Genomic DNA, 18,065 nt, shown 5'->3' with positions numbered 1-18,065 from the left:
TCTTTCTTTTATTTCCTATCCTTTCTTCTTCGTCCAACCCTCCCCACCTCATCTTCTGATGCATAGGTCTGTCTGATAAATGTTAGTATTAATGGTCATTTTACAAATATCAAACTTTTCTGGAAAAACTATTTTATACATGCTACAATATATGTAGCATTACATATATTTGTATATACAAGAGCATTTTTAAAAGCTCATGGAAGTAAAGGCCAACATAAATTTATTTTAGTGCAAATAATTTTGAAAGCATATATGTTAGGGATTTCAGAAATCTTCTTCAAAATTTGTTTCAAAATTTTTTGCACCACAGTGAATATCTTTTAATTTCACATTTCCAGAAACTTTTTGAAGCATTCTCTTAAGTATATGTATTCATGTACACATACATATATGTAAAATACAATTTAATTTCCCAAAACCCCTTATTGTGTTGGGTGTAATCTCCATTAATATGTAGGAAACAAATGGACTTGCATGCTGGCACAGTGGGTTAATCCTCTGTAAGCAAGCATCAACATCCCATGTGGGCACCAGTTCATATCCTGGCTACCCTACTTCTGATCCAGCTCCCTGCTTTTGGCCTGGGAAAGCAGTGGAGGATGGGTTCTACATTCACATGGGACCTAGAGGAAGTTCCTGGCTCTTAGCTTCAGATCAGTCCAGCTCTGGCCAGCTCTGACCATGGGATTCAATGTCTCTCTCTCTCTTTCTCTTTCTCTCTGTAAATCTACCTTTCAAATTAAAATAAATATATATTTAAAAATATAGAGGAAGCAAAAAATGGATTGTTTAAATACCATGTTCAATGTCAACAGCTTCTGAATGCCAGAGTCATATATGTTACCAAGGTGTAAGGACTAAGAGAGAGAAGGAGGCAGATCAGGAAAATACTGACATGCTCTGCTAATGTAAGTCTAAGTCACTGAGAGCCACTGACAGACTTGAATAGGGCATAATAATATGTGGTTTAGTAGATTATTAATAAAATACAAAAAATCAGACTTCATTATTTTTATCATAAAAAAATGAAAAAATGGAGACTTACTGGTAGAAAGCAACAACCAGTTTGGCTTCTAAGCTTTCTTTTAGTGGACTTCAGTAAGTGCGTTACATACCCATTACTAATTTTAGAGTTCTATATCCTTTACTGTAAAATAATGTTTTGCCTGAATTGTGTTAAGCCATCACTATTCTTATAGCTGTTATAGATTGTTATAGTAGGTAATATTATATTCTGCTTTATCTCGCTAACTTTTCACCTCAGTTTGTCTAATATGTATTCTTAGAAACCACTGAATAAGATGCATTTTTCTTTCTGTTGATAAGCCCATCAATCTGGGCTTTCGGTGGAAAAGGGACTAGAATAAAGACTCACACAGTGACAGAAACCACATTCTCCACCAATCCACTTCCTTTGGTCTTTGAGTTATTTGAGGAATAGAAGCAAAGGGAAAGAAAAAAGGAGGAGAAAGGCAATGAATAACTTGGAAGTCCAGAATTTTAGTGTGTTTTGGAATGCCAGTATGTTTTCAGAAAGTAAAAGAATCAAGGCTACTAAACAGGGTAGTGTAGCCCCGATTTTTACCCTGGGACCTTGCAGTGGTTCCTAGACCCGAGACCCAGCCTTGCTACAGCATACCAGGGCATGGTTCTTACAAGGATCAAGTGCCCTGTTTGCACTCACTCTGATTTCTTGATCTAAGGCTGCAAGTAAACAATGTCCTAAGACCCAGACTAGAGCCCAAATGCCCACTGAATCCAAATCAGAAGCTATTGGGCCAACTTTACCTATCTTTTCTTTTTGCGTAAATGATGGAGCCAGAAAGCTGAAGCCAAGTCACAGCAGAGCTGTTCAGTGATGAGAGTTCTGTCAAGGATCTGTATCAGAGTGGTTTACTGAGAACCTACCGCGCTTCCTCTAGGGTTATTATAAGGACTAATGAGAGAATTTTTAAGAAGGGGCCTGACACTTTTCCGGAAAAAGGTGCTGTGACTAAGGTACATAAACTGCTTTTTGGTCATAAATCCATGTCTGTGAAAAGTAAACTGAAATCTCTGTTAACAGGACAGCTGTGTCAGGACAAAAAAAGCAGGCTGGGTGTTTAGTCCTGCCCCTTCCCCCTCTTGGCAATTTATTACTCCAAAGAGGCAAACATGTAAGTGGACAGACAGCAGAGATGACCTCAGGGAGTGGAATGGCGCCAAAAGCTATTTATGTCAGAAAAAGGGATTAACTCGCCTTTTTAAAAAGGGTCCACATTCATCCTGTGTATTTAGTAAATTACCTAGGACTGTATTTACTTTGCATTTTATTTTATTTATCTGGTAATTGGATGCATAGCTCACCTATTTGAATGGGGTAAAGGGCACCCTAATATGTGATTATTATTTGGTTGTGAGCTGGCTTGCTGCACTTGCCAAGGTTTTGAAATGAATTCAGAGTACTTATTTATCTGGTTTTATCAGCTGCAACTAACTAGAAAAACTGTCCAAAATCATAATGGTCGAGAAGAATGTTTATTGAACATAACAAGCAGTGAAGAGGCTGTGTGAATCCAAAAGCCCAGCGATCCATCCAGGGCCCAGGGGAAATGTGTCTTTCAGGTCCACTACCCTGCTGTCACTTTCACACTCAGAAATGCCTCCATTCTGTTTGTGAGTTGGTGAATTAGTGCCGTGTAAGCATCTCCCAGTGTAGGTGACTCCAGAGGACAGATGATGTCTCTTTGTCTCCTCCAAAGAAGTAAAGAAATCTACTGCAAATGGTACTTGAGAGACTTTCCTTCACCTTTCACTGGCCAGAATTCGATCACCTGTCTGAAATGATTTACTTTAGTTTGCAAACATGTAGCAGAAGAATTTAGGAGTTAATAAAACCAATGATGCTGCTTTGCCTATTTCACTATTGGCTTAATTGTTGCTATTAGTTGGCAGTTATTTCTTAGATCTTATAAGTTATCTAATAAGGAGAAAGTCACAGAAAATAATCAGTCCCTTAAAGCTAATTATCATTTCCATGATAATTATTTGGGAGACAGAGCTGAGCTTTTGCTTTCTCTTTCTAAGTCAGCTTTTCTGCCCCCTAACCCCGCCCCTGCCCCAAGGCATGAGTAAGTCCAGGAAGAAAAAGTGATAAAGAAATTATCTTCTTCACTGTTCAACCCATCTGGACAATAAGTAGCTGGACTCTATGCTTGGTATACGTTTGCAAGGAAAGAATCTTGATTGAATTTGAACTGTAATACTGCATCAAGGTGGAGGAATCCACCAGGGGGGAGGGGCGTGGAGGGGGGATTCCCAGAGCCTATGAAACTGTCACATAATGCAAAATAATTAATAAAAAAAAAGAAATTATCTTCTTCAACAAGTGAAAATCATTAAATAATACCCGTGTCTTGGCAATCTTGTTAGCAAATGGAAAAGGATCAATAGTAAAGAAAATTATATGTTTGCTGTAAATTACTTTCTTGATAGGTTTCTTTTGACTAATAGTAATGCTGAGTTAGTTGACACACACTGAGAGCAAGTGATACATTAAGTAGGCCTTTAATTTATGTTTAAATGATTTCAAAGGACTTTAGAAACACACATATCAGGTCTAAGTTTTATGCTTGCTACTAGTTCACTTACTTTATCTTTGAGATTAAAACTAAGGTGAGAATTATTTCACTACTTTAATAAGATAGGGCTTCATGCAGTATAGCTTCCCAATAAAGTACCTGACTTACCTATTTCTACTACTACAGCAAATATGAGCTAAGAATCTTCTGATTTCATAGACTTAGGGATGGAGGTGGTTTTTCCCCTTGGAATATCAAGATTTAATTCTTGTGTCTATGGCTTACTACTTTTGCAACTTAGACAAGTTATCTAACCTACCACACAAGTTTCCTGAAAAGTAAAATAGAAGTGATAATAGGTAAAAACTCCATGGCATGTCATGATTAACTGAGCGACTATACATGAATTAGTTGATGATATCTGAGACATAGCAATCATCAAATGAAACTTCATCTACTAATAGTATTTAATCTTAAAAAAATTGATTAACAAAGCACAATAATCAGGTATCATTTCAAAAGTTTTTTAAATATGAAAAAGAATGTTTGACACTGCTCTGGAGTGTGTTGAATGTCTGGTTTGGTTTTCGTTATAATATACTGAATGTTATATGTATGATTTTGGAAAAATATTATGTTGTTGATCACATATGCCAACTGAGAAAATATGATAAACACCTAACAGTCATTAGTGTAAAATGAAAGTGGTTTTGGAAAAAAGATAGTGCTCTCCACCAGGAAAATAGTTGGTCCATCTTATCTTTCAGATTGTTCCCTCCTGTAACTTTGTCTTTGGTTGATGCTAAGAAAACACAGAGTTTTCTTCTTGGTAATGAGCCCAGTCTTTCCCAGCAATTCACTCTCATCATCAAGGACATGAAAGTGAATTGTGAATTTTTTCCCATTATCTCAAGTTGTGTGACACAAAAACATTTCCAACCTCAAAAGTGACAAATTTATACCCTTTGATGTAATTTGATTCCATGGGAGCAGATGAGAACCCATCAATTTTATCTGCAACATAATTATAAAAAATTCTTAAGCAGGACAGGGGGAGAGGTGATGGAATAATGTGAGAGCACTAACATTAGCAGATTATAGATCAGCATAAGATGCCAAACTCTCTGCTGTTTTAGAATTAGGCAAGATTAGAATTCATGGGTAATGGGACTAATGGGAACATTTTCTATGGTAATGTCACAGCTTCTTAAAAATCTCAACTACACAATTCCTGAGATTCTGATTTAATAATAAATATTAATTTGGAAGTCATGGTATTAGTTGGCTTCATACATTTCCATCATCTTAAATAGCTATGATCTTACACTTATAACATGGGAGCCTGGATAGCTGAATTGAACCATACAAATCTAGTTTTCTTGGTTATTTGTACACAACTCAGATCTTAATCAGAAATTTTAAGATTGTAAGATGCAAGCCAAAGATGTCAAGTATAATACGTAAAAATAGTGAAGCACTGAGTATGTGGAAAATGTCTTGCCTCAAGCAAACTTTCTCAGTGGAGATTACTTGGCTTCTGTGCAACTTTTCCTAGTTTTATTTTATCGCAAAGAGTGGAACTAATTGTCAAATCCACTATGCATCTCTTAACTAGCTTTTTAGAAATCCATCCTTGGGCATTGAGGTAATTGTTTTTGACTTACTGCTTAATATTCTCCGTGTTCCCTGCCTGAGAAGTCAGTAGTCACATGAGTCCTGCCGCTTCAGTTTTCCACTGCCTCCAGTTGGAAAATATCATACATATTCCTAGCTTCAGCCAAAGCCAGCAAGTTCTTCATGAACATTTTCCCGTTACACATAGCCTTTCTGGGTTTCAAACATGTGTGTTTGTGTGTTTGTGCATGTGTGTGTATACATAATTTATCTGAAAGGAGGTGGTACACAGAGAAAGAGGAAGAGACACAGAGAGAGATTTTCCATCCACTGGTTCACTCCCCAAATTGCCACAATAACTGGGGCAAAACTAAGCCAAACCCTGAAGTTAGAAGCTTCTTCGGGGTCTCTCACAGGGTAGCAGGGTCCCAAACACTTGGTTCATCTGTCTTCCCGGGTACACAATGGGAAGCTGGCACTGGAGACAGCAACTTAATCCACTACACCAGAACACCAGCCTCTCATGCCCAGGTGTCCATGACATCTCATACTAGAAAAGTCAATGGGACTTTTAATGGGACTTTTCCCCCATTATGGGACTTTTTTTCCACTTGCACATGTAGTTGTCAACTTGTGGCTGAAGCGAGAACTCTTAAACATCAAATCAGTCATATGATCTCATTGATTTTCTCTTTCTGGCTTACATGCTTGCTTCTGGCCATAGTTTTGCTTTACAGGTGTCTTCCATGTACTGTGTGGCTGCTTAGGTTCATTTCCTCATTTAAATTTGTCAGTAATTCTGTGAAGTTTGCATCGTCATTACTGTGATTACTGTGATTATTTCCATACAGAACTGGAAGATTATAAAGAATTAAGAATAATAATAATAAAACCCTGCTAGAATGCAACAGAGCCAGAATTTGAATCCTAATCCAGCTGCCAAGTTCATGCATTTTAGGGTGTAGTCAGATTTCTCCTTTCAATCATTGCTACCTTCCAAGTAGATCTTCAAGTATAGATTTTAGATAAAAAGGAGTATCAAACACTTTTTGGAGGAAAGTTAGGAGGTCTGAGATCTATCTATCTATATCTAGATAGATAGATAGATAGATAGATAGATAGATGTAAAAATACTTTGTGTGTTTTGGAATTTGCTATAGTGAAAAAGTCATGACAATGAAAATATTAACGTTGCAGTAGGAATCAAGGCCATAGCTTCAAAAGGAAGGTTGTCCTTTCCTTCACATTCTCTGTACAAAAAACAGTGTCGGACCCAGTGCTGTAGCCTGTCGGCTAAAGTCCTCACCTTGCACGTACCAGGATCCCACATGGGCGCCAGTTCTAATCTAGGTGGTCTTGCTTCCAATCTAGCTCCCTGTTTGTGGCCTGGCAAGACAGTTGAGGATGGCCCAAGGCCTTGGGACCCTGCACCCACATGGGAGACCTGGAAGAGGCTCCTGTCTCCTAGCTTTGGATCAGCTCAGTTCTGGCCATTGCAGCTGCCTGGGGAGTAAATCAAGATGGAAGATCTTCCTCTCTGTCTCTCCTCCTTTCTTGTATATCTGCCTTTCCAATAAAAATGAATAAATCTTAAAAAAAATTTTTAAATCTTTAAAAAAGGTTATTTGTGTTAAATGCAACTCTAAAGAGCAAGCATTTTTAATATTCCCTCTAGTGAAATGGAAAGAATACAGGAGATATTTGTGCTACATCATGAAGCAAAAGTAGTTGAAGCCAAATAAATGGCTTTGTTTTTCCCATGGAACACCATTTTCACTTAAAAGAATAACAGGGAACTTGTTATTGAGGTAGGTATTTGGCAGTTTCCTGTTTTTTCAAAATTGAGCAAAGGAAAAACGTGTCACTGCAGGAAAAAGTAAATGACAGCATTTGTTGTCAGTGTTAAAGCTGGTGCTTTCAAGTGGAAATCGTTATTTTGGAAAACTTCTAGCTGCCACTGGGAGCTTGACAGTTTTCCAGTGCAGTATAACTTTTTACATGACACTACTAGTACTATTAACAAATGTGGTTTTGAGGATTTTATAACAAAATTTCTCAAAACTGGGAAGATATATAAAACAATACACTGATATTTTCCAAATATTCAATGTGCGATGGGCCAAAATTATACAGGATTGGTTAAAAGATCCAATCAAAGGGCTGGATAAATTAAAAAGTTCATTTCTATGATTTCAGATTCCACACTAAAATTAATCTAAAAAGCTCCCATTTGCAAAATGTTTTAAAGTAGCTAGAAATCCAACTGATAGGTTTGCAAACTACATATACGTATGATTTTTTTCATATGTATTAATCAAAAGAACATATCAGAGAAAGATGCCATTTGAGATACCTGTTCAATATTGCAAAGCCTGGGTTTGAGTCCTGGCTCTGTTTCCAATTTCAGTTTCTGACTAATGTGTTCTCTGGTAGGCAGCAGATGATGGATGGCTAAATTACTTGAGCACTTTCTACCAACATACAAGACTCACATTCAGTTCCCTGGTCCTGGCTTTGGCTTGACCCAGCACCTGGTACTGCATGAATTTGGGAGTGAACCATTGCATGGGAGATTTTTTTCCTACCTATCTCAGGTCCTTTTACTTTTTTATTTTATTTTATTTTATTTTATTTTATTTTATTTCTTTTATTTATTTATTTATTATTTTTAATTCATTAATTACATTGTATTATGTGACACAGTTTCATAGGTACTTGGATTCTCCCCACCCCTCCCCAAATCCTCCAACCATGGTGGATTCCTCCACCTTGTTGCATAACCACAGTTCAAGTTCAGTTGAGATTCCCCCATTGCAAGCATATACCAAACATAGAGTCCAGCATCTCATTGTCCAGTCAAGTTCAATTCCTTTTACTTTTTAAATAGTTGAATATACATTGAATAAAAAACACAAAATATAAGATTGAATAGAGAAATTAATCTGATGCCCTTGCAGTGTCCTTTTAAGTAACACATTTTAAAAAGATCTGGTGTTTATGTAAATATACATATTACTGTGATAGTTAACAAACATGCTTACACTTTGTATTTTAATTTTGATATGCTAAATATGTATAGACAAATTCCTCATAATCAAACACATTTTGTGTTTATCAATCATTTAAGAATATATAGGACTCCTGAAACCAAAATGTTTGAAAATATTGCTCTAGAGTCATTTTCAGTCTGGCCATAATTCATACTACCACCATCCTTCTAACCTACAATGAATCACCTCACTCCTCATGCCTGGCTTGTACTTTAGTTTGTTGCACCAGGCAATTGGTGATCTATCCTGCCTGACTTCCCAGGGTTACCTCAAATCATTGTTGTTTTGTTCAGGTTAACACGTACCCATGATGAACTGCTTAATGTGCTCAACTCCACCCAAACTCTTCATGTTGATCTTTGCCTGTGTGTCCATACACACAAATATGTCTCTATTAGGTATTCCTAATATTCTTGCCTCAACAATTGTGGTCAATAACTCATTTCAAATTACACCTAGTCTACACAAACTATACCAGTATTTCCAGCTCGAGGAAATATTCCTACCATACCACTCCCACATGTCCAAGGCAGAATAACTTGTTCCTCTTGATAAACTTCAGACAGTAATCAACTTTATACAATTACATTACACTGGCTTATGTAAATATATGTCTTTGTGATTACATTGCCAACTTCTTGAAGAAAGGGCCTGGCTGTCTGGTCTATTCAGAAGGTTCACACACAGAAATCCTGCAATCAATATTTACTGCACAATGATCCTGAGGTCCCTTCCAAACCGCAAGATTAGTGACCCCTTTCCTACAATAAAACAGACTGAAGCACATTTCTTTGTAAGATTTATTTACAGTGGGATGCACTTTTTCTGCTCGTATCGATACACACACATCAGCTCTTTGATGCTGAATGAAAGAGATAATCCAAGGTGTTTTTTCTTATCTTTTCTGTCCTTGCAAAGGTAGGTCTAGATAAAATTTGGCAAACTAAATTTGATGTATTTTAATAAACTTTAATGCACATATATTCATTAATAATATATATTCCACACCAAGGCATCAGTGAGAATTAATTATTAAAGTCAGCTTTAATATGAACATAAAGTTATGTAAGAGCTCTATATAATAAGCTCACCAAGAATCAGAAAGTGCAGAAAAATGAAAAGAGAACCGTCAGCAATCTGTGAGAAGTTTGCGAACAAGTTACTGAGGTGATAGGAGACCCTACTCACTACATTCTGCAATGTTCTGGCCCATTCAACTATTGGTTAAACCTTAATTATCCTCATAGTGGGAAACTGAGAGTCTGGAATCAACCCATCTCAGTATTTAAATAAGAGTGTGGGGATGTTTTTCTCAAGGATTCATCAATTTATTCTGAAACTCAGAGAGAGAGAGAGAGAGAGAGAGAGAGAGCAAGCGAACTAGACAGGGAGATCTTCCATCTGCTGATTCACTCCCCAGGTGGCTGTAGCCACCAGCTCCGGGCCTCAGCCAAGCCAGGAACCAGGAGATTGATCTGGTCCCACATTTGTGTTAGGGACACAAGCACTCGGGCCACTTCGTGGTGCTTTTCATAGGTCATTAGCGCAGAGCTGGATTGGAAGTGGAGTAGCTGGACATAGACCACAATTATAGATAAGTGCTCATTGTTTAGAGATAGCACCTTGTCCTGTTTCATTTCAGAGATAAATTGGTATGACCTACATAGATTATTTAGATAGATCCCTGTTAGGTATTCTGATTTTATTTTGTAAACCTAAAAATTAGATTTTATTCATGACTGATTTCTCCATGGCAAAGTATTGTCATCTATATGAAAAGGCATTTGGATGAAACTAGGATTGAGGCAGATGAAAAAGCAAGGAAAACTGCCAGAGTGGACCCAGTTCTAGCTTGTCTTCAGTTCTAATATTCAGACCACTATCATTTCAACATGAATAAAGAAATGAAAGTCTGAACAACAAAATGGTCCCCACAGAAACAACTCTTCTCTTTAAGAAAGTACCGATGTTTCACCGAATTTCCTTAAAACCTATTTGTCAGGCTGTTTTATTTTCACTTGGCATTTGGGAAGAAACATTGCCATTGAATTCATGTCAGGTGGCGTGAGATGAGGGGGTGACTCATCTCTGGATATTTAAACTTGCAGAAAATTCTCAACTGCATCCTGAACTCAGAGTATGAAAGGTATGACTATTCCACATAGCTTAGACTTGGACTGCTTATGTGGCCATTAAAATGAGCGTAAATTGGTTAAGAACATGTGTACTAATATGTGCTGCCTACCATGAATTTAGTAGGCATGAAACAAATGATTAAGCGATTTTTCAGCAAAAGAGAATTATTTCCAAATATTATGTTCCAGAGGTAAAGAACTCCACAAATTTTTTTTCAGAAAAAGAAAAATAATATAATGTGTTGCCAGGCCAGATAATTTAAAACTTATTGAGAATATACCTTTACAGTAGCAAAAATTATAATGACAAAGTTATATTACAAATATAAATTCAAAGGCCGACCTATTTCTAAAATCACTATCTTTCCATTGAAGCAAATTTTGGAAATTAGTAGTTTCTCATTTCCTTTAAACTCGGCATATCAATACAAAACTGCCAAGCATTACAAGGCCATGCAGGGGCAGTGGGAAGGTGGTTGTGATGGGGAAGAAATTTTGGCATAATGCACAAATAAAAGTATTATTAGCTATATCTGAAAAATCCATGTAGCTGAATTCCTGTGTTTTTAAAAATGGTCTCCATATTTCTACAGATACTTTTTAGAAAATTGAGTCAGGCCACTTCGTTATGCTACCCTGTCTCCTTTTCTGTTCCTGCCAGGTTACAGGCAGGTGAGAGTTGATGTGCATACTGCTGTGCTGTCCTGGACCTCTGGGATCAGTTGTGGTTCTAGCCCATCCAGCACCTGGACGCCTTCTTTAGAGTTTAAATTCTAAGGGTGCTGGAGACTGCAGCAGAGGAGGAAACTTTAAGGGACTGAAGGCAGCTGTTATGATAATGGGTGTTATCTGTACTATTTCCAGAAACTATTCTTGACATTTAGTATTAACCCACTTACTTGTTACACAACATCAGAAGGTTAGTCCCTCATTATCTGAAGCTCATAGATGAGAATGAAACAACCAGGGATTATATTCTATTTGAGGGGAATAAGGGTTTATGTTCTCCTCAATCACACACTCCATAAGTGGCAGAGCCAGGGTTTAAAATAGAGAAAGTCATACCTCAAGCAGGACTTTTAATCACTACAGAAACTGGAAGATTTAGAAAGAAGACAAAAATTGTCTTGTAAAAATTGAAGGGCAGTAGTAAACAGAAAGAAGAAATAACCATACTATGTGTTGTGTCTGAAGGATCCAAGGTCAAATCCTCTAAGAAAGCCGCTTTGCTTGGCAAAACTAAAAAAAAAAAAAAAAGGATCAGGGCTGGCATGGTGGCATATCAGGCATATGGGCGCTGGTTGTAGTTCAGGCTGCTCCATTTCTGATCCGATTCCCTGCTAGTGGCCTGGGAAAGCAGCAGAGGAAGTTCTTGTGCCCAGGCATGTATATTGGAGACCCGAAAGAAGCTCTTACTTCTGACTTCAGATCAGCTTAGCTCTGTCCACTGAGACCATGTGGGGAGTGAGCCAGTGGATGGAAGATCTCTCTCGCTCTCTCTGTCTCTCCTTCGCTGTAAAATCTGCCTGTCCAATAAAAATAAATCTTTTTAAAAAGATAAATAATATTTTGTGGGGGCCACCATTGTGGCAATGTGACACCTGCAAATCTAGCATCCTGTATGGGTACCAGTTCAAGCCCTAGCTGCTCCACTTTCCATTCATATTCACAAAAGACCTGAGGAAAGCAGCCAAAGGTGGCCTAACTGTCAGGGGGACTATCATTCACATGGGATACCTGGATGAAATTCCTGGCTCTTGAATTCTCCATGGTCCAGCCTTGCTGTTCCTGCAATGTGGGTAGGAAACCAGCAGATGGAAAATCTTTCTCTCTGTTCCTCTCTGTAGCTCTGAGTTTCGAATAAATAAATATCTATTAAAAATAACATTTTGGTTGAATTTCTATTTTTTTGAATAAGATTTATTTTTGTTTGAATGGCAGATTTTATAGAAAAAATAAAGATAGGGAGAGAAGGTTATGCATCCACAGGTTCACTCCCCAAATAGCTGCCAAAAACTGGACCTGAGCTGATTAGAATCCGGGAGCCAGGAATGTATTCCAGGTCTCCCATGCAAGGCACAGGCACCCAAAGCTTTGAGCCATCTACTGCTTTCCCAGGCCACAAAGCAGGGGTCTGGATCAGAAGTGGAGCAGCTGGAACATGGACTAACACCCAGATGAGGTAGCAATGATGCAGTTGAAGCATTAGCTTGTATATCCACTGTATCAGCACAATTGATTTTCTTATATATAGTTCTCACTAAAAAAATTTTTTTGTAGGCAATTCTTATGCAAGAAGCTAAACGTAATTAAATGTGCAGGATGAAAAGATGGCGCAGGCACTGCTGGTACCCCCAGGACCTGAAAGCTTCCGTCTTTTTACAAGAGAATCTCTTGCTGCTATCGAAAAGCGTGCTGCAGAAGAGAAAGCCAAGAAGCCCAGGAAAGAACAAGACAATGATGATGAGAACAAACCAAAGCCAAATAGTGACTTGGAAGCTGGAAAGAACCTTCCATTTATCTATGGAGACATTCCTCCAGACATGGTGTCGGAGCCTCTGGAGGACTTGGATTCCTACTATGTTAATAAAAAAGTGAGTGTTGATTTCCTAACTCTAATAACTCTTTATATAACAATTTGAAGTTAATATATGCTTTTGCAACTCATGTATTCACTGTGCCCCATTTTTCTTCCTGTCAAAAATTCTGTCTACTTGCTTTTAAGATAAAAGGATAGGTGTAAGAAATGAAACTTTGTCTGCAGTGAGGTTCTGAATAGATAAACAAGTTCTGCAATTTCACAGTAATCAAGAAAATTGGAATTAAAATTGAGATCAGCAAAGCTGAGTACCTGTTTATTGCCAACTTATTTAAGTACCCAATAGACAATAGAGTTATATCTATGCCTGAAATAAATTATGGGGCAGATGTTACACTTCTTAATTTTTAGCTCTTGTTTTACTTGAAATGTCTTCAAAATAATTTATATTGCCAATGGGAAAATCAAACCTCCTCAGGCAGATGATACTTGGAGATGCATAATCACTCAGAAATGCTTTTGTTTGCTTGTCTACTGTCGTAAAATATGATGAGAAACTTCTCCTAACTACATAGTTTATGTAAGTTAGGTTCTGAAACAGCTGCTTTTTAAAAAACTTGAGTCTGAGGAAACAAATATCAAGATTAGAAAGCCACATGTTGGGCGGAACTGTCATATTTTCCCCACCTATACTTGAATTAAATCAATTTGTATCTTTGTCTTCCTTATGTGAAAATAACACCACAGTTTTGTCAGAACTAACTCATTTCTGTAGTTATGCCAGCAAGATAGTATTTTATAGGATGTATTTTAAAAATGAATGGTACATTCTACTCTTATTAATTTGATATCTTGACATGGGATGCCGGCAACTTACATTTGTAGTTGCAATGGCCAAAGAATTTATATGGGATGATCAGTCTTCAGTTCAGCTCTATCAGATCTATGATGCTAATGAACATCCCAACCGTTGAGATGGAGATCCGCTGCTATAAAAGAGAGCTTCTCCTATGTACTGTGATGTCTCTGAGATCTTTCCCATAAGCAGGTTCTGACTCCATAGTCTGGTGGCAGAGATTCTGTGGTTTTGCAAACTTTCAGGTGATAGCCATCCCTCTAATTCATAAATGGTACTGAACAGAAAGCTCTAAAATGTTTTACATGAAATCAAACAAAATTGAAATCATTGAACAGGTTCTTTTTCTTTTTAACCACTTTCATGAAAAGTGGCACTTAATACATATTGACATGTTGCTAAAAATTGTTTGAATGTTTTACTATAGAAAAATTTTAATTTAGTTACTATATTATTACACGGATTGGTAATGATAGACATCTCATGAGAGATTGGTAACAAATGCTCTTCCATAAACTATTGTTCTAAATAGTTGGAAATGTTTTTCAAATAATTGGAAAACTATTCTAGAGATAGTTGCATTATTTACTCTGATATCATAAAAAATAATGGATATTTAAAGAAAAATGTTTCTATGGAAAGAAACTGATGAGCTTGCTATGGTTAAGGAAGCAAAAAGGAGAATGGTAAAAACAAACATTAGTATTTTCCAAGAAAGATAGATATCATGGGTAAGCACTGAAAGCATCCTCTTCCCAATGTCAGGCCACTTCGTAAGTGAGAGAACTACACTGGACTGCCTAGCAGATGTTACTCAACTTTCTTCTTTGTTTGAATCAATCAGCAGGTTTAGGCTCCATGATCAGCAAGATTTGTATTCCAATTGATCTGCTTAAAGGACAAAAAATGTTCTCATTATACCATTGTAATTATATTGGTCCATGTGAAAGTAATATTTCTCACTATAAATGGAGTGGCATTTTGATTTTATGTGCCATGTTTTTGAGTTTAGTTAATGTGAGTTTGCCACTAGGAAACAGAATTGTTCTCTGTGTGCCAACACAGTCTGCTTTTATTGTCTCCTTGGCTGAAAGCCAGGCTTAGACCCTGATTTATTTGTAGTGTCTGTGAACCAGCCAGCCTTTTTAAATTTGACTGCACTACTTTCCTTTATCAATCATCTATGAAGATGAATATTGAGGAGCTATTAAAGAAAAAGCTAGTGTGTAATTATCGGAATGCAAGGAGTTAGTGAAGAAGTTAATGGAATAGGTTCCAGAATTTAAAATTATTTCTTGCAGCACACTTATTGAAGGCATTTTAAGTATAAAGCATTATGCAGTTTTTGTTGCCATTAAGTAAAGATGCATTTTAAACTTCTAATTTAATCAAACGAGCATGATCACAATGCATTTTAATGGGGTTTAAGTTGATGGGGCAATATATTAAGAATAGAAACAGTGGCAGTAATAGCTAGCATTGTTGTGCTCCTTTGGTGTCTGACACTGCTTGAGGACTTTACTCCTTAATTTAATATTTTGTGGAATCATAAGGCAGAAACTGTTGTTGACCTCAGACGGCTAACCAATGGGAAAGGAACTGCAGAGGACCCAAGTAATTTGCGTAATAGTATGCTTCACGAGTAGTAGATCCAGAATATGAGGCCAGGCAGATGAGATTTAGCATCAGAACTTATAACCACTAAGTGAAACTATTCAATGTGTATTCATGCAATAAAAGACAATGATTAAAACTAGATTTGATCCTTTAAAATTAGATCCTTTTAAATATCATGGAGATATAAGACTTATTTTTGCTCCAAATAGAAGTGAACTTGTGAGATGTGCATTTACTAGATAAACCCAAGAAACATTCCAAGGAATAAAATAACCAATTTGGTATACTTCCAGCTAGTTTTTTTATTCATGTTTATTCATTCTTTATAATTACTTGAGAGAGGGAATTGGGGAGGGAATAAGGGAAATTCCAGGGCCTATGGAACTCTATCATAAAACGATAATAATAAAAAGAAGTAAAATTAAAAAAAAAACTTAGAGGTGTAGATGAAACAAAATGATAGAAAGAGGAAATTGAAACAAATACGTAATTACTTGAAAAACTGAGTTTAGAATTGCACTATTTGTACCTCCTAAATATGTTCATTTTCTCAAATAATATTTAGACGTCTTCCTTGTCATTCTTTCAATACATAGGACACTAGTATTTTATTCTTCAGCTCTCAAAATTCAGAGGCTTTCTTTGTGCCAGCTGCTGTTCTCTGGACATATCCTGGGATTGTGTTCTGAAAGCCTGCTGTGTACCACAACTCATGAATTCAAGGAAGATGCCCTGATGTGTCAGCTTTAATTTCACAAGCTGTACAAAAGCTGCTCTGGCAGGAGGAGCAAAGAGTACCTGTGTGTTAAAAAGGGATTGTTCATCCCTGTTCCTTCTGTTTGGGCTTTCTTCAAAATAAAATCCTCTCCAAATGTCACCAATAGAAATTGTTTCTTCAGAAAAATTCTCTCCAAAAAGCATCAGTAAATGCACCTTAAATTATATTGAACTTTGACGTGTTCCTGCTGTTGTCAAATACCCACATGGACCTTGATTGCTTAATTATAGTACCAAATGATCTAGTCCTGTGAATTCAAGGCAATTTCTTAATGTTTCTATGTGTGCAAGACAGACTTCCCAAGGTCCAATGTTCCGAGCAGATAATTCTACTTCTAATTGTTCTAATTTATACAGCGCTATTTACAGAAAATGATTAGTTAAGTAATACTGTGCTTCATGGTCTTAAACACATTGAGGCAAGTACAGAGAAATTGTTTTCCCTGTCTTTTATGCCCGCAATATAAATATTTGCCTATTTAAATAGAGTTGATTGTCAGTGAACATGAATGTATGGGATATAGCCCTTATTTAAAGGGGAAAAACATATGATTAGGTAAATGGGTACATAGAATAGGTGCTTCAAAGGTAAATGGTGCTTTAAAGGTAAACCCATATTTGATGAAAGCAAAGTATTATTTGCAAACCACACTATTAAACACTGTGAAAAAATGGAGAAATGGCAATTTACAGGCTCTTTATGCTCTATGGTTTAGAACAACTTCCAACCTAGTTCTCATTGGGATGAATGCTATGTGTAAATTGCAACATGACTGTAATTACAGACAAAATGTAAAATAGCACAAATTAAGGTAACTGGTAAAGGGAAGCAATTAAGGAGTGATTGGATGGCAGTGGGATTTATCTGGAAAACTGATCAAGAATGCTGTTTTGGCAGCTCAGAACATTACCCGGGCATAAACATTGTCAGTTTTTGTATGTTAGAATCACCTGAGAATATTTGGAAATATATATTCAAGTTTGTGTCTACATCCCAGAAATTCTGATTCAGTTGTCTTGTTATGAGAACTAATTATCGGCAATGTAAACTACTCGGCAATGCATGCTCAATACATTTTAATACAATTAAAATGTCCCCCCCTCCAAGCATGCCACTTCTCAGACCAGTCTAGGAATGTCTGATATCATAGCATGAATATTGTAAGACCTTATTAGGAGTTTTATGGAGCTGTTTTCTTCATATGGGAGGGGATTTGTACCAGAGGACCTCTCAGATGCTTCGTCTTTCTGATTCCATGACACTCACTTCCAGAGTCAGAGGGGAAATTTAAATAAAGCTGACAAGTGATTTGAAATCATAGAGACAGAAATGGCTCTACTGGGATAAAATAAAACATAATTCTGTTTGTTTTGTATTGTCACAAATGACAGGATTCCACTCCTTTTATAGGTGAATAATATTCTGCCACGTACTTGTATTTTCTTTATCCATTTGTCAGTTGATGGACACTTTGCTGCTATTTCTAGGTTATTGTGGATAGTGCTATAATAAATGAGGGAGCACAACTGTCTCCTCAACAGAATGATTTCATTTCCTTTGCATACATGGATGAAACCAGAAGTAATTATGCAAATTGAAATAAGACAGATACTGAAAAACTAGCACATGATCCCACTTTTTTTCTGGAATATTAGGTTCTCTCTTTTTAAAGAGAGGCAGAAAAAAATGAGAAACAGATAATGATTATCAGAGACAAAGGAGCATGGTGTGGAAGGGTGATGTAGACATTGCAATTAATGCACTCTGTTATAGCTCTATAAGGAAAAGAACTTCTTGGGCTGTATTGCACAAGGAGTGACTACAAAACAGCCATACTATTTTGAGAATATCTTTTAAAAACTGGAAGGAAGGTTTTTCAATGTATTTATTATAATGAAAAATATTTGAATGGA

At 36.8% G+C, this 18,065-nt stretch overlaps 1 protein-coding gene across 5 annotated transcripts in view; it reads left to right on the top strand.

The window, feature by feature from the left end:
* The first annotated feature begins 1,818 nt into the window (after positions 1–1,818).
* The window catches only part of SCN3A (sodium voltage-gated channel alpha subunit 3), a 93,281-nt gene continuing 77,034 nt past the window's right edge, over positions 1,819–18,065 (top strand). For all 5 annotated transcript variants that reach the window (XM_058664573.1, XM_058664572.1, XM_058664570.1 and 2 more), the window contains exons 1-2: positions 1,819–2,001; positions 12,643–12,956. In XM_058664573.1, coding sequence (XP_058520556.1) covers positions 12,693–12,956 — 264 coding nt within the window. In that variant the 5' untranslated portion in view covers positions 1,819–2,001; positions 12,643–12,692. The remainder of the gene's footprint in view (positions 2,002–12,642; positions 12,957–18,065) is intronic.

Source organism: Ochotona princeps, chromosome 5, assembly GCF_030435755.1.
Source record: "Ochotona princeps isolate mOchPri1 chromosome 5, mOchPri1.hap1, whole genome shotgun sequence".
NCBI classification, from domain to species: Eukaryota; Metazoa; Chordata; class Mammalia; order Lagomorpha; family Ochotonidae; genus Ochotona; species Ochotona princeps.
This window is presented reverse-complemented; position numbering and strand designations above follow the sequence as displayed.